Source organism: Pangasianodon hypophthalmus, chromosome 15, assembly GCF_027358585.1.
Source record: "Pangasianodon hypophthalmus isolate fPanHyp1 chromosome 15, fPanHyp1.pri, whole genome shotgun sequence".
Classification (NCBI taxonomy): domain Eukaryota; kingdom Metazoa; phylum Chordata; class Actinopteri; order Siluriformes; family Pangasiidae; genus Pangasianodon; species Pangasianodon hypophthalmus.
The window spans coordinates 15,875,100-15,895,043 of NC_069724.1; the positions used below are offsets into that span (position 1 = coordinate 15,875,100).

General features: G+C 37.9%; 1 protein-coding gene across 8 annotated transcripts in view; it reads left to right on the forward strand.

Moving 5' to 3' along the window:
* The first annotated feature begins 7,778 nt into the window (after positions 1–7,778).
* slc4a4b (solute carrier family 4 member 4b) overlaps positions 7,779–19,944 on the forward strand; it is a 50,356-nt gene continuing 38,190 nt past the window's right edge. For 5 of the 8 annotated variants that reach the window (XM_053240115.1, XM_026928654.3, XM_053240117.1 and 2 more), the window contains exons 1-2: positions 7,780–8,008; positions 8,124–8,208. In XM_053240115.1, the coding sequence (XP_053096090.1) occupies positions 8,192–8,208 (17 nt within the window). In that variant the 5' untranslated portion in view covers positions 7,780–8,008; positions 8,124–8,191. Of the gene's footprint in view, positions 8,209–19,944 lie in introns of all 8 variants that reach the window. The other 3 variants (XM_053240112.1, XM_053240114.1, XM_053240113.1) reach the window with 2 other exon arrangements.

Sequence of the window (19,944 nt, forward strand, 5' to 3'; positions counted from 1 at the left end):
TAACCCTTACTGACTTCTATTCCGCCAGCAGAATGGAAATTGACTTATCGGATATATTCAATCATTATAAAAAAAATTAAATTATTTTATCGCTGCAAGACTGTTAGTCAGGACACTGTTGGGTTTCTGTGTATAGAGTATTGTGACTCTGTGTTTAGTTGCTGGTGAGCAGGGCGATGGGAAAGGGGAGGGGTGTGAGCCCCCTGCTGGGCAGAGAAGTCACACCTCTCCACAGTTGGTACAGAAATAAAACGGACAGTACAACTAAAGCTTTTTTTGATAGTAAAACACTGTAAACAACTGCCACAAGATAATTATAAAATTTAAATCTAGTAGGCTAGGTAAAAAAAAAAAAAGAAATACTTATGAAAAACTGCAAATGCTTAAACCCCTGAGTGTCTACTTTCATATGAGCCATTAAGTGTGACATCACAAATAAATTCAAAATTAAAAGAGTTAAATATCCCTTGAATGAGGTGCATGTCAACAGAGTTTGGGACAAATTTCCACCTTATTTGTCTCTCACTAGGTTTTCTTTCTAGATTCAGTGTTTTGATACACAGTTCAGCACAATTTTAATCCTTTCCGGAATATTTTCACACTCACAATTTCTTGAATGTGAATGTTTGCTGTAATTCTTATGACATACTTAATGTTATTAACTCCATAGGTGATTCAAATAATATATCCACCCATTGTGTACAGTGGGGTCCAAAAGTCTGAGACTAGTGACACTAGAGACACTAATGAAAATGCTTCTGTTTGGCATCCTTGTTCATTTTTAACACAAAGGTTTTCATCACAAATGATGTTATCAGCAATAACTTGAGTGAGAATTAGACTCTTAGAAATATTTACATGAATTTCAAAACTTCTGAGTATTCAGTACTTTCTCCTTTTTGTTTTAATGACAGTGTGCACTCGAGTGCAAAACCTGATGATCCATGTTAGTTCAAATCCATTGGCGTATCATCTGAACATGTGCTTCAATTCAAGGGATAAAACTGGAGGAAAATCTTTTGTACAAGGTCAATATCACAAATTTGCTTAAATTTAAATAGTGACCTAGAAATTGTGCAACACCTTGAATGCTAAATAGTCAGGATGCACATTTCCTTTTTTTTTTTTGTTCTAGAATTTTCAAAATTCTAAAACTTTCTGTTTATTTCCAGTATTATATTAAAAAAAAATCCCAGATTTTCAATGTGGTCTCAGACTTTTGGAGTCCACTGTATATGCAGTATATGCATAACAGTGTAATGTGATCCTGTTGCAATCCAATTCTAAGGATTGATAAAATGGTACAGTATGCAAACTTAAATATGCATCTTCTTGTACTATATTCTTCATATTTGTGTACATACAAATGGCCTATACAGTTGTACAAATTGGAGTAAAATTAAAATATGCCATTTTAAATATACGTAATATAAAATACCATAATGGAAGTTCATATTGATCAGATCTGCAGACATAACAAATGTCTCTGTATTTCTACAAAATGGAGTAGAATAGAGAAAATATTCATCATCTTGTGCCATAATAAAGTTACATTTACATGCACACATTATATAAAATTGCACTGTTAAATATTTAATATTTGCTAAGATTGTAATTAATAGCACTCACATCTGTGTGCCTACAAACTGACACAATAGAGAGGAATTATCTACTTAGCAGAGATGTTCACAAGTAATAAAATGCAAGGCCAAGTCAAGTCTCGAGTCTTTAAGCTTGAGTCTTTAAGTCAAGTCCTAAGTCGACAGAATCTATACTAAACTGTATAATAACGATAAGGAAAAGTATTGTTTGTAGTAAAGGGGGGAAAAACGCATTAGATCAACAGTTATGTGCAAGCTGCAACTATATTTTTAGATATTTTACATATTTTGTTTATAACACGTCATAGAAGAAAAGGCCGAAAATATAAAAAAAAAAATGCCACTTGAGACATTAAAAGTCCTTTGTTTTGATACTACACTTTTTTAAACACATAAAGGAACATTAATGTCCAACATGACAATCCATATTTGGTCTTGACATCTTTTAAAACTTTTTTGTCTCTAAACAAGAAAAATAATAACACCGAACAATAAAACCATGAAACTCAGAAGATCACATTGGGTTCCACTGCTGTCAGCCAAGAACAGGAATCTGAGGATACAGTGGGCACAGCATCACCAAAACTTGACAGTTGAAGACTGGAAAAGGACCAGGGGATTTTTTTCTAATCTTCAACTGTCCTGTTTTAGTGAGTCTCTGCCCACTTAGCCTCAGATTCCTGTTCCTGGCTGACAGAAGAGGAACAGAAGTGGAACCCGATGTGGTCTTCTGCCGTTGTAGCCCATCCACCTCAAGGTTTGATGTTTTGTGTGTTCTGAGATGCTTTTTTGCTCACCACAGTTTTAAGGAGTGATTATTTGAGTTACTGTATCTTTTCTGTTGGTTTGAACCCATCTGGCCATTTTCCTCTGACTGCTCTCATCAACAAGGCGTTCCACCCCCAGAACTGTTGCTCACTTGATGTTTTTTGTTTTTGTTTTTCACACCATTCTGAGTAAACTGTAGAGACTGTTGTGCGTGAAAATCCCAGGAGATCAGCAGTTATATAAATATTCGAACCAGCCTGTTTGGCACCAACAATCATGCCACGGTCCATATCATGAGATCGCATGTTTTCCCCATTCTGATGGTTGATGTGAACATTAACTGGAGCTGCTGGCCCGTATCTGCATGATTTTATGCATTACACTGCTGCCACACAATCGGCTGATTAAATAATTGCCTGAATGAGTAGCTGTACAGGTGTTCCTGTTTCAAAACCTATCAAGCATTTGTTCCCCAAATGTCTGCTAATACCAGCACGAGAAATCATGAAATGGATTGTAAGTGCTCAACTGTTAGCCTTACTAAAATGAATGGTGGATGTTGATGTTTAGTTCTAGTGTTACCAAATGTAGCAGGTAGATCAATCCCCTTTGATAATTATGCCATGAATATACTATGGTAAATGCTAATATTTGCTGATGTGAAGAGAGGGATGTCTCATTAACAACAGCAACATTGCTCTGACACTAATGTTTTCAGGTGTCTTAGGAAGTACGATGTAGTTGATCCAGTGTCTTTTGTTTTTTTCCCATATTCTTTACACATTGCAATCCTTCCGTAACCACATATGGCACTCCTGCTGAAGCCATGAGGCGCTGCTCTGTTTACACTGGCACTAGCAGGCACATGTTGTGATGTATCACTAGATTGGGTGGGGGTTGTTGTAGCCCAAAATAAATAAACAAAATAAAGCAACACGCACAAATAAAAATCTTTTTCTGTAACTTTCACACACACGGTGTCTGGGTAATCATGGAAAGACTTATTGTTCACAAGTTACTATTGATGAGTCCAAGTCAAGTCGGGAGTCATAAAGGACAAGCTGCTAGTCAAGTCTGAAGTCTGTTTTTATGCGGCTTCAGTGTGACTCGGCTTCAAGTGCGCATCCCTGCTACTTAAATAATCACTTTTGCCTATGTAAGAGTTGACATTAATTAACGAAGTAACTGACAACCTGATGATTGGTACCAAAAATTGGTTGCCTCTGTAATAAATGCAAAAAAGTGTTGCATTTATATATATATAAATTGTTAGGTTAAGACTTTCTTTTGTCCAATTTTTGTTACCTTGGTTTAGTCCTGTCAAACATACACTTTTCCATTAAATCTGCCAAAGGGCACAGTTGGTTTGTTATGGCTGACGCTATGCTCAGTAATTCAATAATAACCACAGTTTTCATGCACATATTACTCAGAACGTGGACCAAAAATGCAGGTGTAAACACAAAAGCTCACGCCATATTCAATTTATGTTTTAAATTTGACACCTTCTTTAAACACGGTTCTAAGTAAAAAGTGTGACACTGTATTTTGGGAATATTATGGGAACAACATGGCCTATAAAACAAATTGTTAGGAATAAACTGCAGTGAACCATTCACTTACCTGGATATACCCATTTAATCACCCAGTGGATGGTAAGAGAAAAGAGAAATAGCAAAAGACTTTTTCTACAAGAAAAGTCCAACTATATATATATATATATATATATATATATATATATATATATACATAATCTCTATACCAAGCTCAAATGACCTGATAATCATGAAATTAGTTATAAACCCCAGGCAAAGGGATTTATAAACATATTATAAAAAAAACATATTGTACTATTGTTTAAAAGTTTTTAAAAATGCAGAATAATTCTATAATTTCAGTGTTAGAATATGAGATTTGGTGCTTGGCTCCGTTTCTCTACTGAGCATGAAAACATTTCGTAACATAAAATTCATATTATACAGATTATATTCAGAGTGTTTTCCATGAAAGTAACAGGGTGGATGACATTGTATTTATGAAACATTTAGTGGCTGTCATGTTTCTCCTGTTTTTTATTTACACTTCAACCTGTGCACACACTGGCCACCAGGAGGATCCCTAAGCATGCGTGTCAACTTTCTTAAATATTGTTTATATTGCTAATAAATGAGATGATAATATGATAATATTTACTGGATATTTTAAGATATAGTTTACCAATGTATTGCTATAAAATGAAAGGAGATGGCCCGGGTCTATAGCCCATGCTCAGTTGTGAACAATTCATTGTATGTACCTACATCTTAATAATCTTAATCCACAAAAATCCATAAATCACGTTAATATAACAATGGAAAGATTAAGACCTGTCAGAACTCTGGCTGCATTTTCTCTTTAGTCCTTCTTGGAAAGCTTTTATAAACATTTCAGGCTGATTCTAGTGGGAAATTGGGCTGTTTTTCAAGAATGGGCTGACTACCATGTTTTGAGTAAGCTGTGTGGGCTTTGTTTGGCTTACTCAAAAGGAAAAAATGTATTCTCAACCTTAAGGGAAAATCTGTTTTTTTTACTGTGCAAATGGTTCCGAAAGGTCAAAATAGTGGAAATCTAAATTATTTAAACAGGTAAGTGGTAAAGATCCAAAATGAATTAGAAAAAATGCAGTTAAAACCAACAGAAATGGTATTAGATGCAAGTTTCTCTACTCAGCTGAAGCCAACTGAAATAAACTGGTAGACAGCACATACAACTGTCAGTCATTTCATATTCAGCTTCCTACATGCCCTATATAGTGCACTATGTAGCGGATTAAGTAATCAGCTTCTCCAGCCTGTATGGTGCACTCTTTGTCCAGTAGGGATCAGGTTTTGATTCCCTATTTCTTATATAAGTACACCGCATAGGGTATAACATGGCAGGCTTCTACACCCTATGTAGCGCAGTCTATATCTGTTCGGGATTAGTTTGTGACTTCCTACTCTCTATGTAAGTGCATGGCATGGTAGCTTCTGCACACCACGTAGTATACTATATTTTTAGGATTTTTAGGATTTAGGATTTAGGAGTTTAGATTTCGCTCCCTACTCGCAGGTTAGGTGTGACATAGAGTGATCAAAAATAAGTCATCAAACAATGACTTTTACAGTAGGGAGCAATTTTGGATTTAGTACTGTATTCCCTCCTTACATTTCTTCTTTATTCGCCTTCAGTAAATGCTTCATCCTGGTCACAGTTGCAGTGGATCTGGAGCCTATTCCAGGAACACTGCAAGACAAGAATACACCCTGGAAAGACAAGGATACATCCTGGGTGGGATACCAGTCTATTGCAGGGCATCATATACACACATGCACACACACCCATTCATACCTGGACAATTTAGAGTAGCCAATCCTCCTACCAGCATGTTGTCTGGAAGTGGTTCTTCCTATATAATGTTGACTGCACAGGTTTGCCTACCCAATGAATATCTAGGTAAAAAAAAGTAAATGCACGTCTATTTTACAAATGGTGATGGCATCCAGAAATATGGCCATATTAAAAACATAATGCAACAGAAAAATAGTTTGAAGCAAACCAAAATCTAGGTTTTGACTTTCTCTCTCTGCAGACCTGATTTGATGAAGGTAGTGTAAGACATTACATTTGTATTTAGCAGATGCTCTTATCCAGCACCACTTACAGAAGTGAAGCCTCTGTCGTGTCCTCACGCTACTGCAAATAGACTACAGTCTAAGAATCTCATAAGGCTAAGCCTGTTACGTAGGAGTTAATGCGAGAGCTAGTACAGCAAAGAAGACAGTACAATTTTTAAAATAATAAGCTATGTAGATTTAGTGTGCATTTAAGTACTTGGTGAAGAGGTGAGGCTTCAGTCTTCGTTTGAAGATACCCAGTGGCTCACCCGTTCGGACAGCCAGTGGAAGTTCATTCCACCACCTGGGTGCTAGTACAGAGAACAGGATTCCTTCTGTTTCGACGGATGCTGGGTCGGGTTGAGTCACAAGGGAACGTGGTATCAAGCGGGCTTTAATGAGTGATTGCAGGTAGGTGGGGGCTGGTTCTTTTTTGGCTTTGTAGGTAAGCATCTGCGTTTTAAACCTGATGTGGGCCGCTACAGGGAGCCTTTGGAGGGAACACAGCAATGGTATGACATGGGAGAACTTGGGGAAGTTGAACCCAAGGATCAGTTGCAGGGCTTAGATGGTATGCAGGAGTGTGCTGCAATAGTCCAATCTCTAGATGACAAAAGATTGCACAAGCACCTGAGTGACCAAGTCAGGGTTGCAACATGAGCAGAGAGTGATAACTGGTTGTGCAGAACCACACCAAGGTTCTGTGCATTATCAGAGGGTGTGATTCAGGAGTTTTCCAAAGAGATCCAAGATCTTGATGTGGAGATACATATCCACAGATATATAGCAGCTCATTCTCACTAGGATTTAACTTCAGGTGATGAGCTGTCATCCACAGTGAGAGGTTGTGCCAGACATGCCTAGATCTGAGCAGGAACATGATTGTCTGGGGGGAAGATGTATGCATGGAGAAGATGTGGATCCCCTCCATGTCACCTGATGTGACCCTTCATCCACGTAGGATGCAAACCACCACCATGCTGGGCCACTAACTCCAAGTGCAGTGAGGACAGATAGGTAGGTCTTGTGAGAGCCATAGCCAAAGGCTTTTTAGAGATCAAGAAGAAGTAGAACTGATGATTGACTGGCTGATCTAGCTGCATGAAGCTTCTAGGGCGATTTCTGTGGAGTGCACTGTCTTGAAGGCAGACTGGTTAGGATCTTGGAGGTCATTCTTGGTGAGAAATAGAGATAACATTATAAACAGCACATTCAGAATCTTGGAGAGAATAGAGGGAAGTGATACGGGTTGGTAGTTGCTGGCATATAATAGTTATGTCAAGAAAAATGGGCAAAGATTGGCCAGACAATCTGGCTAGAACAGATTAGAACAGAATAGAGTCAAGATTATAGGGGGCACATATTGGCATATATTACCACATAGAGGATCCACAAGCTGCTCAGACATCATGAAAGGCTGAAGGCAGTTATAAAGGCAAATACATATACATGGTCATACAATTTATTAAAGGTAATAAATACCACATTCAGCAAGGAACATCTGCTAATCCTAATACACTACATGTCTTGTTGGTATAGCACTACATTAAATGGTAATTTGGTTTCTTCATTTTGTCCTTAAGCAAACTTGCACTGAACTGTATGTGCCTTATGTAGGATATGAAATCTATGTATGAAATATTGGCCTCTACACTCTCCAATAGGCAACCCTTTGTTCCATTGCTTATCTTGTTCGCTGTTCTTGGATTAGTGCCAGTAGTCTCTCTCTCTCTCTCTCTCTCTCTCTCTCGAGCGCGCGCGTCACGCTGGAGGAGGGAGAGCTCTTTAAATATGGAAAGGAGACGTGAAGACAGAAGTGCCGTTAACGGGCAGGAAAAGCGGTCCTCCTTTTTTAAGACTGTTCAGAGACTTTGAGTTATGACTGACAGAGAGATTTATCTCATCGTAGTTTGTAGAGCCAGTGAAATACCGTTAGATCCCGACAGATAGAGCAGGAGCAGGTCGGACTGAGTAAACTTCGCCGAAGTGTCTGGCTCTTCCTCAGTAAGACTCTCAGTTCGGTTGTTGGCGGTTTGGCACAATTTCGACTTTGAGAATAGCGAGAGCGCGTTTATTATTATTATTTTTTAAAATTTATTTATTTATTTTACACTGACAGGACGGCTTGTGTTACTCTGAGACACCATTACGCACTTCAGCACATCGGGAAGAAGGAGGACACCCGAAATGAGCGATAAACACAAGTAAGTATTTTATAAATAACGAGTCCTGAGACCAGCGTTTAGTCACAATATTCAGTAGCGTGCTTGTGGTGTAGCAAGCTTATGCACGCGGGCTACCTACTGTTAGCGTCACTCCTGTGTGTGTGTGTGTGTGTGTGAGAGAGAGAGAGAGAGAGAGATAACTGGTTAAGCGGCGAGTCGTCGCCAAATTAAGAAATTTGCTCTTTTACACTGACTCTTGACCGTCTCCTGTGCGTGTGTCCTCGAAGCACTGCGTTTGTTTTGCGCTAGTGGATAAAACACCTGTAGTTTCTGCCGAGTCAGTATCAGCGCAGCTAGCAAGAGACAGGAACGGTACGGTTTGAGTACCACTGTATCGCAGCTGGCGGTATATCGCAGCTTGCAACTTTTTTTTTTTAGTCAGTGGCGTTGACATTGTATAACACTAAAGTAGCATATGCAGTCAGGTCCATAAATATTTGGACACTGGCAAAGTTATTGTTATTTTAACTGTGTGCCAAAGTATATTGGAGTTGGAAAGAAGTAATGAATATGAGGTCAAAGTGCAGACTTGCAGCTTTAATTTGATGGTATTTACATCAGTTTACCATAAACAAGTGAAGAGTGTAGGAATTACAGCACTTTGTATATGTGGTCCTTGCTTTTAAGGGTCCGAAATTAAATGGACAAATTAACATAATCATAAATGATACTCAACTGGATTCAGGTCAGGTGACTGACTTGGCCAATGCAGAACATTTCTACTTCTTTGCCTTGAAAAGTTTCAAGTTGCTTTCAACGTATGGTTCGGGTCATTGTCCATCTGCACTGTGAAGTGCTATCCAGTGGGTTTTGAAGAATTTGGTTGAATCTGAGAGGATAGTATAGTTTTATCATCATCAATAAATACAAGGGAACCAGTTCCACTGGCAGCCATACAGCCTTCCTTACACCATACTCTTCCCATCATTTTCGTACAAGATGATCTTTGTCTCATTTTCCCACAGGATGTTGTTCCAGAAATGTTAATTTCAACATCGTTATATCCCATTAATGGCATACTTAATTACAATGTTTTTATCATAGTATACTGTATATTGGCACATTTTAACTGCGAAGCAACCCAAGCTTAGTCAAGCTCAGTATAGCTGCTGTGTCCAAGAAGGCTCTGTAAAAACCAAGTAGCCAGTCAGGATCTTATTTATTCACCATCCAGGGTGCACTTAGACTAAGCAAACATTAATTATAAAAAGTATACACATACAATGTTGCAATGATCCAACTGTAAAAACTGTAAGAAGCCCATTATATCCAACTACAGTATATGTTAAACTCAAGACAGCAAAGACACTTGCATCTCTTAAGTAGTAGATAGGCAGGATTGGTTGATGTGATGTTTTATCATTTGTGTGTACAAGAGTACAAAGAAAATAAGGGTATTTAAAACATTACAAAAATATAAATTATTCAATGCCTGGTACCACCATACTGTACATAAAAAATGGCACATTAGACATGCATTTACGCTTTGTTGAATAGCATGTGAACCATCTGTGTATCCCCTCTGTATATTTATCCCTTAGGCAATGGTCTCTGTGCTTAGATTAATAAGTGAACAATACGCAACATTGGAAAATTTATACAGCTGATCTAGGATCAGATTTCCAAACCTTGTTTAAGTTGACATCTGACAGGAAAATATCTGACAACTAACAATTCCTCTTATGTATTTTCCTTATTACTGTAGGTTCAGATTGTTCTACTATGCACACTTTTATCAAATTCAAGGTCATAACACATGAATTAAAAAGAAGAGATATTAGATATTAAAGCAGCGTTGTTCTACATTTATTATCTGGCTCAGGTGTGGTTGAACTTGGGACAGGGATTAGTAACAGAGAGACAGGGATTTGTAATACTCAAGCATATAAGACATGCTACCACCAGCTACTGAAAAGTCAATATCATGAAGAACTGGTACTAAACATCATTATGTACTCAAGAGTTGAATCAGAAGAGCGAAGCAAATCTCTATTGTGTGTCCACAGCTACTATGCCCAATATTCTGATGAGCAACATGCCAAACACAGTGAGTCACAGAAATGACACACAAACTATTTGTTATCAGAAGTTTGAAAGATCTGTTCACCACATCTTTATCACATTTTATCATCTTCCGTACTAGAGTTTCCACCACAATTTCTGGTATTTCCATTCATGGCTAATTGAAAAGCTTGCCTAAGATTGAGTGGCAGTGGAAACCCCAGAGGTTTAGAGGTTTTTATCAAACTCTTAAAATCAATCTAAATATATTACTTTCCTCATGCTTTAGTGTGACTCATTGAGAGAGAGAGAGAGAGAGAGAGAGAGAGAGCGGTAACTCTTTATAGTACTTTTTCCTCACCTGTTCATCTGGTTTCTGGCTGTTATCTAGATAATACAGTACAGTGTAAAACTCTATCAGTGATGACAGATTAAATACACACGACAGGTACACTTCCTGGTATGCTTTTGCAAGCAGTTTTAACTGCACAGGTATTGTGAGTAGAAGTTCCAGGAGAGATTAACAGAGAAAAAAGAGAGAATTGACTCAGACTTGATGGGAAGTCACCTTCAGAGAGAATATACACATCTCTTCCTTAACAGTGTTTATACGTGAGACCAGTGCTGTTACTTCTCTGAATGAAGAACAAAAAAGTTTGGAGTGGGCGTGAGAGAATGGTCGCACAAAGAGAAGAAGTGGGAAACTGGAGTAAAACCGCATGACCAAAATTCACTGTATGATTACCGTGACCCAGTATCCAGGTTTCCAGTAGTCAACGAAACAATGCAAAACAATATTGCTTTCTTGCTTATCCTTATAAAGTCACCATGAAAATATTATGTTAATCTATTAAATTTAATGACCATATTAAATACTGCAAATGGAAAGGAGCAGGATTTTAATAACAGTAACTGAATTTGCATTGTAAAGCATCAGTAAATTATTTAACAGTAGCCAAGCCTGTCAAAATATACTGTAACAATTATACTTTTGTTTAGCAATAACATCAGCTAAGTTAAATAGCTAGCTTAGCCCATTGGTTTTTCTGTCTGGGCATCATGCCATGCAAAATTTCACTTCAGTTTCTGCTTTTCATACCATGAAAGGGTAAAGTGGCAAACCCGCTTTGTGACATTTCTAAGGGAAGGCTACATATATAACTCTGGTTCTACAAGTTATTGCTAGGAGCAGTAGCATAACATCAATGTGTTTAGTCTGCTGTCTCACAGTGACATGGGACTTGCTCGGGCGGTAGGTCTGGTCTGATGCACAAATCCCCACCTCTTTGTCAAAATGATTGCTAGCAAAAAAAAGCAGTTTATATAAGTACTCATTTCAGGTCAGCATCCTGCATAGGCTTGTAAGGAGGGACCAGGGTATTGTCGAACATTAGAAAATCAGTAGTGGAAACCAACATCTTGCCGACCATCTTGAGGCCACAAGCAGGACTCTGTGACATAGTCACTGAACTCTTCTACAACTGTATACTATACAGTAATAGTGTGTTGAAAGGACATGAGGTAGGAATATGCCCTGGAAGGGATGCGAGTACATAACAGGGAATGGTCGCAGAGTCGTAATGTGTGTGGTGGGTTTGTCCCAAATGGCCAGCTCCTTGGTTGGGGCACATATGAGCCGGTCTTGTAAGTATTGCACTAACCTGTTGCCATTGACCATCAGGGAAGTCAAAACCTCTTGCTTAGACTAGGGAGAGGCCAAAGGGTAGGAATGTCTGTCCTTAGAAAGCAAACCTTAAAAAGCATATGTGTTCTGGAGCAATGTGTTTAGGGAAATTAGTGTCACATAGAGCTAGGGTCTATAGGGTCCAATCCATAGAGTGGACAAGGGGCACTTGGTTGCTTACCAGGAGTCTAACAGCATGATTTTCCCTGCCTAAAGTTTGTGTGAGGCAAGCAGTGATGGGTTGCACTCACCTAAAGAAACAACATGAACAGTCTGTTTCATGATTCCATAACCTGTGCCCTCCTAACCAGGGCCTCTTTTGCAACAGGTTCAAAAAGGGACATGGACATGCAAGGTAGATTCCGTTTGCATTTGCTAATGACACTTGACACTGTGTGTAAACCAAGTTAGCAGAGAGTCACACCATATCTGGGCCTATACTGTATGTCCCACTGCTAGGAGTGAGGTATCAGTCAGCTCCCTTACAGAGGGATCAATTTCTGTAGATATGAGGGATTGCTTCAATGCAGGGAGTAAAATGGCAAACATACTGCCATTGCAATGCAATGCAACATGCAATATAAATCCTTACTAGCATGTCATGTGCCTCTGCATTCAGCATGATGGCAGCACACGTCGTAGGGCTTTGTGTTGAGACCACCAGCTTACTCAGTGGAGAACAAAACTATACAGAGCAAAGGAGGAAACATAGCGAACAACATGGTGAGTATTAGCTACTTAACTAATAATAGTAATATACAGAAACATACTTACAGAGGCAGAAGAGGATGAGAGGAGGCTACAGGATAACTGTAGCTCCAACTGTGGTTACTTGCTGCTTAGAGGGGAGCTCCATATTGTGTGCATGTGGAGCAAGGGTGCCTGCATGACAGCTGTATTTACTGGAAAATGAATTTCTATGGATTTTGTAATTCAGTTATACAAAATGAAAAGACAGCGAGACAAAGCGTAAATCAAGGGCAGCACAACATGCTGGCTTGATGTTCACGTGCCTCTGATGCAGCTCGTTCCAGTAGATGCTTGTTAAAATAGATGCATAACTGCTGTGTGTGACGTGCCTCTGATAAAAACACTTCAGATACACATCCAGAGTGGATTGGCCTTTGCACTGAGGATTTTGTGGCAAATAAATTAAGCGAAATACCTATGATTATTATAAAAAAATAAAATTTATAAATAAAAGACAAAATGTATTGTCTTAAAATTAAATAGTAACACCAAAGGAAAAGGCTAAAAAAAAACAGTCATGATCAATTGAATAAGAAAATCAACCAGTCAATCAATCAATCAATCAATCAATAAAAAAAAACTCAATTCAGTTAAATGCTAACAAACACAGCAAAAGTACTTGCCATTAGTTGAACCCTCAAATGTGGCATAACTGAGGTTAGGCAAATGGGTGTGTAGTGCTATGTATGAGAACAACCAAAACCTGCATTCCCACGCGCATACATTCCTAGGCAGTTTGCAGGCTTGGGCCCCTATAACCCATATAGAACCTTGAGACGCCCCTATTACTTTTGGAAGAACCATTGATATCCACTTTAATGGTGTATATACTACGACAACAAACATATAAAATATAAACCTATACAAAATAGTGCAGTCCAACTAATACCAAGACTAACATGTTATAATGAGCTTGAATGAGTTATAAATGGACATCCTTACTTCCTGTTGTTAGTGTTATTACATACTTCACAAGGTAAAGATGCTAGCTAAATCAAATGCATAAATCAACACTAAGGATGTGCAAGACACAACAGAAAAAGACAAATACATACAAATACAGTGTAATAATAGCAAAGTAATTGTAATATTAATAGTCATCACAATAGCAATAACAATCTATACGACCATCATTTAGTGTGTGTGTGTGTGTGTGTGTGTGTATGTGTGTGTGAGAGTGATTGTTTAATGACATATGTGTGGTATGTCTGTGGCTATGTTTATATTTCCAGATGCTTTGACAGTTTTGGCAGACCCTTTGGCACTTTTGGTGGTGCTGGAATTTGAACTCACAACCTTGTCCAGGCTTGCTGTGACTGGTTGTTCTTGTTTTATTAGTAATAGTTAGGGGGTCACTGATGTAAGTGTGTTATCAACGGTGCCCAGACAGAATCAATTGCAGTGCTTTTGTTTTTGATTGAGGCAAACACTGTTTTTCCTTTGATATATGGTCAATTACTACAATTTTCCAGTGAGTGAAACTGATGCTATCATTAGTTGGTAATCCAGTAAATAGCCCATCCAGTAAATGGTCATTGGAAGTAAAATAAGCCTACTTCATTTTCATGGGCTAGCAGGGATTAGATTAGAATTCTCAAATATTATTAACACTTTTCTATAACAGTACAGCTCTGACGGTAGTGCCAACTGCAACTGATCATTTAGGTCTAACAATAAACAGATTGAAATATTATTGTTATTTGAGTAAATATACAGTGTAATTGTTGTTATGTAAAGCTTTCTGTAAGGAAAATATTTATTTAACATTTATGGAAGGAGACTCAACATAAGCGCTCCGGGGGGAAATCTGTTCCTTTGAGGTTTTCCACAAAATGAGAGTCTTCAGGGCACAGGACATTTTGTGTTTTGTACAACATGACAAGCTGCTTTTTTTTTTTTTTTTTTTTTAATTTTCATTATTAACTTTAAAAGATAAAGAAAGAGGAGAGCCTGGTGAGGGAACAACTGTTTTTTTTGTCTGTCTCACAATAATAATTGTAGTTATAAATGGGTAGAAAGTGTGGCATGTTCTTTAAGAAATAAACAAATTATCACTGGCAGATTACTGTAGAGTAATAAAACAATTTCAGATCCTCAAATGGCAAAATAACACTTGCTATTTACCGCTTATGTTAATATATATAATGTAATGTCTTACGTTAATGCAAGTCTTAAGAACTTGTTTATGGCATGCATATTCATCCAAATAGCCAACAAACATCCTCAAAACCAGCCACATGGAGATGGAAGTAAGATTACAATATAAATGGAGATAAAAGTACATATGGACCTACATGTTCTTCTAGCCCTGAGGATACAATGCGCTGTGAAAGAACAAGATCATGAAAGTATCTTACAATACAAAAAATGGAGAAACCCATTCTGCACTGTTAGATATAAACAGGCATCCAGCACAGTGGCAAACATTCTCAGTAATGCTTATGGAAAAAGTAGGCATAAGCATTACTTGGAAGGTGGTTGGAATGCTGGTCTCTTAATTGTTGTCTCATGAAACGCTGTTTAGGAACTGAAACTTCTCAATCCGGCTGTTTCTAAAATGGGCAACGCCACTTTATAAACCACACTGGGAAGGAAAAAGAAAGTATGAAATGTAAAGAACAGATGAGGAAGGGAGAATAACTTCGAAGAAGTTGGGAAGAATGGAATCAGTCTGCTTATCGCCAGTTTTTCTGCTTATCACCAGTCTTGTTGACTAATGAGTGTGTAGGATTTTTTGGTACTACAGTAGGGATTACAAGAAATGACACAGTAAATAGATTGCACACTCAAATGCCCTAACTCAGTATTTACTTCAGAATTTATTAATGAAGGGAATCTTGGCCTTTCTGCTGGTACACACCTGTAGGACCTTGGCTCTCCATTTGGCGGCCTTTAGTTCACAGAGAAAAATAAACTGCCACTGATGGTTATAAACAGAAATGACCTGGGAAAGAACTTTAACAAGCTGGTGCAAGTAACTGTCTAAATGTGGGGGCCTGTAAAATTATATTCACAATGCACTGAAAGATGCAGGTGTATTTTAGCAAATGCACTTGTATTTACAAATGTATTTTAGCAATACTAAAAATGCGCAAGTCATTTGGAAAAGAAAATTGAAAAAAAAAAAAAAATATTCAAATGCATTTCAGCAAAAAGTTAGATAAAAAAATGCATAAAGATAGAAATAACATTTTAAATGTTTTGCACAAATTATTATTTTATATATAAAAATATATTATAAATATTATAAATGTAGAAAGATATTGGGCCAAATTAACACACACACACACACACACACACAGACTTAAAGGCAGACAGGAAGCTACATTAGTGATTTATACATTATCAAGCTCATGTTTCAAGCCCATAATGCTCAACTGAGTTCATGCTGCATTTCCCTTGAATAGCAAACACGGTAAACAGAAAAGCTCTAACCCTTTCATTCAAACCAAAAAAACACTAAACTTACAGTTCTTTCTGTCCTTTCGTGTAATTTGTACTTTATGGTACAGTGTGTGCTCAGTCTATCAACTTTTAGTTTCTCCTCCAAACACGTTTCAGTGAAAAAAGGATGATAGAGTAAATAATCCACTTCTTTCCCATACATTCCACCTGTGACTGAGCTTGTAACACGCCTACTGATGACGTAGGCGGAAACGTCACTGAAGTGGGCTGAAAGATATTAGCCCACATGGAGATTAAACCTAGGGGGCGTATCACTTAATCACCTGACACATCTGTCTCAGATTGTATGAGTCCTAAGCACTGGGCCCATTACAGTTAGTCCACAGCCTCGTTTCATATCATTCTGTGTTTGTCTTATGACCGCTGGTGGTGCTGTTGCACATGGTTTCACAAAATCCAAAACTTTTCTCTTTAAAACATTCGCTAACCACAAATAAGATGATGTAGACGCCGTAAATGAAACTTTATTGATTTTTTTTTTTTGAAAGACAGGAGGGGATTAGCCCCCCTAGCCCATTTATATGAGCCACCCCTGGATAGTAGAAATCCACTATGAGTGCTCATCTCCACTTGTTGCTTTTTACCTTTTTTACAGCTGCACTTTTTTGACTGTTTGGATGTTTAAGTGACTTTAATAAGGAGTACTTATTATTACGGTCCAGTCAGGACTGTTACCGACTGTTACCTAGCTTTGCTAGTGAATTTACAGGTTAGATTAAACAATATAACAGTTAGCCTTCCCTCAGCTTACGTTACTCTACAGCTACCGGATATTGTGTAGCTAGCCAAATTCGCTAGCAAACTTGCTAACAGTTATATTGTGTAATTCAAGCCAGTAGCTAATTTTACTACTACAATATAACTAACGTTAGGCTAACTATTAGCCTGTCTTGATTATATTATTCAAACACGCTACCTGATTGGACCAGCACCAGCATTACTTACTGTTCAATCACTGTGATCTATTTTTTTACTGTTACACAGTGAAGCCCAGAACGTTTCTTATACTTACATGCACCCACAAAATGACAAGCATTTAATGTATCATTTTCTTACACATCTATTTCTTCTAACTGAACTTGTGCATTTTTTTACATTATAAGCATAAAGTGCTCAAATACAGCTGCACATTATGAAAGTTTTGTGAATATCAGTTTACCAGTGTAAAATAATTTCATTCTTTATTTGACTCCATAGAGATGTTTCTGCTTATCCGCATCTGTGCTCAGGGAACTGATACATGATCTTTTGCACACACATTACTAGAACATACCTGTCCCCCACAACCATATCAATGGCCCACAGCCATTATTTATTACAGACTGCTAATACTGCTAATAGAGTTAATTCCTATGTAGAATTAAATCCTATGTAGAGACCTCATATGGATCATAAAACAGGAAAAATCACTTTAAAAATGTCTAATTCTGGTTCATTATGAAATATGGGTAGCCCAGAAGCTTGAGAAGTGAGTTACCCTGTTTAGGAGGCAAGCAAGGCCACGCCAGCTGAGAGTATGACTTAACAGGCTGAGCAGAATAAGAATTTGCCATGCTAAGTACTAAAGCTGCATGCTGTCTTTAAGTTATAGATAAATCTTGGGCATTTAGAACAGTATTTCACAATCCAGTTACTGAAGGATTCCAGCACTTTTTTTTTTTTTTTTTTTTGCTATAAAACATAATATTGGATAGTAATTCTAGTTGTCAAGTTTTCAGTGAGTTTTTGTACAGGATCCAAATGGATTACTCCAAATGGATCCAAAATAGAGCATTATGGGTCTTTCCTGAATGAACCCAAGGCTATATTGTGCCATAGTTATTTGAGCCCAAAGCCACTGGTGTTTAAGCTTCCTAATGCAGCAGTCTGCCTGTAACCTATCCTCTCCTGAAATACAACACCTAATGATAATGCTAACGCTAACATCATCATCAGTTTCACTTTAGGGCCTGGCTCACACATGGGCAGTACTAGCGAAAGTTCACATAACCAGTCAAAGTGATAAACGATCCCATGGATGAGGATCAGTGTTTTACATGACAGTCTCTGCTAAGTGCTGTGTAGTAAAGTTCACCTGCTCCAGCACATCTCATGTAGTTGACCTGTAACATGCTAAGCACTGCATCCTGGAGGCTGTAGTGCAGGCTAAGTGTAGCTGATAGGGCAGTATTGTGTTCCTGACAGCAGACTAGCCTCTGTAACTGAGAGAAAGGGGAAATAAAATGAAATGATTCTGTGTGGATGGGTGGATGGGCATGTTAGCTGTGCATGTTAACAAGGAGAGAATTGGGCAAAAAGCTGTTAATTGCTCTGAGTGTCACCGTCTCTGTATGATTAGCACATAGATTATTACAGACAATATGTAAGAGGGAGAGTCAGTTCTTTCACAGTTTAACAAGATTTATATCTGGTGTTGACTGGTGTAGTATGTCACTGGGTCATTAAAAACATTCAAACAAGTTAGTGAAATTTAAGCTCTGAAACAGCATTAAAAACTCAGAACTATTTTCATCTTCCTTCTAGTAAATTAATGATGTATTTATTTGAATTTGGAACAAATCTACCTGAACAAATGCCTTTTTTTTTGTCTTGTGGAACCTCATAAGACCATAAGACCACACTTATGATCATTAACACATTCAGACTGCTTGGTTTTATGTTCACATACAAGGTTTTGATATGTAGGTTTTGTGTTGTCTTAACAGTTGTCTTGGATCTGCAATTATATTTAATTTGCTGATAGCTGTATTGACAGTGGGCGGTGGTGGTACAAATGCAATCATGTTGAAATGCTAATCAGGCTCCATCACCTGATATGGTATGAGGAACAGTCAGCATTGGAGAAATGTAACTGATCCATATAAATCACTCTCTCACACTTTACATGCATTACAGTGTTGCAATCCTTATGACCTTTGACTTCCTTGCCTTTTTCAAAGGCCTGCAGCTGTTGGAAGAAGTTTTGCTTCTCTGGTTTCGAAAGGTACGTTCTTAAGCAGGGCTGATATTGTTCAAGCACATGGTCTGACTCATATGTTACACAACGATAGCTAGCTATTACTTATTTGTTGAAGTTTATATGTATTTGCTATGTAATTTTAACACATTTAGGATTTAATTCTTTTGTTTGCCTTAAAGATCATGAGTCGCTGGTGAGAAGTTGAACATCTGTTAGTCCACTCATGCTGCCTTGCTTCCTGTCTATATTCCACTGGGAATCAATAAAGTTCATCTTTAAGACTGGCAAGACCCCGAATGCTAAAAAATTTATTGAAGTCACACTGGACTTTTAGTTTGTGTCCCCTAGAAACAATGTTAGCCACTTGGAGACCAAGAGGTTAAAAAGTTTACCAACCATAAACAAACCCAGACAATAAAAGCAGCATGAACGTCAAAAATCCTTCAGAAGTCTTTGCTACTTCTGCGTTTAATTAGGGATGCTGTTTTTACATGAGACTGATCATCAATCATCTTAAAGTAACCAAGAAATTATGGAAAAATTACTATCAGTTGAGGTACACTGTAAATTGGCATACACAGTTATCAGAGCTGTAGATTCAGATTCAGTTAGCAACAGCTACATGTACAGTAACCCGAGTGTTCTTCATTTAGAGCTTAGAGTTCATCATTCACAAGCAGCCATACACATTACACACAACGTGTGTAGGAAATTTGATAATGACCTGCTCTGAGCTTGGAGTATTTTTGGCCCTCACAGAGCTTCCAGTGTGATAACTAGGAATAATTTTTTGCTCTCTTCTATATTGAGCAAAGAGGAAAAACGTGCAGTGGGTTAAGTATGTGAGTATGAAATC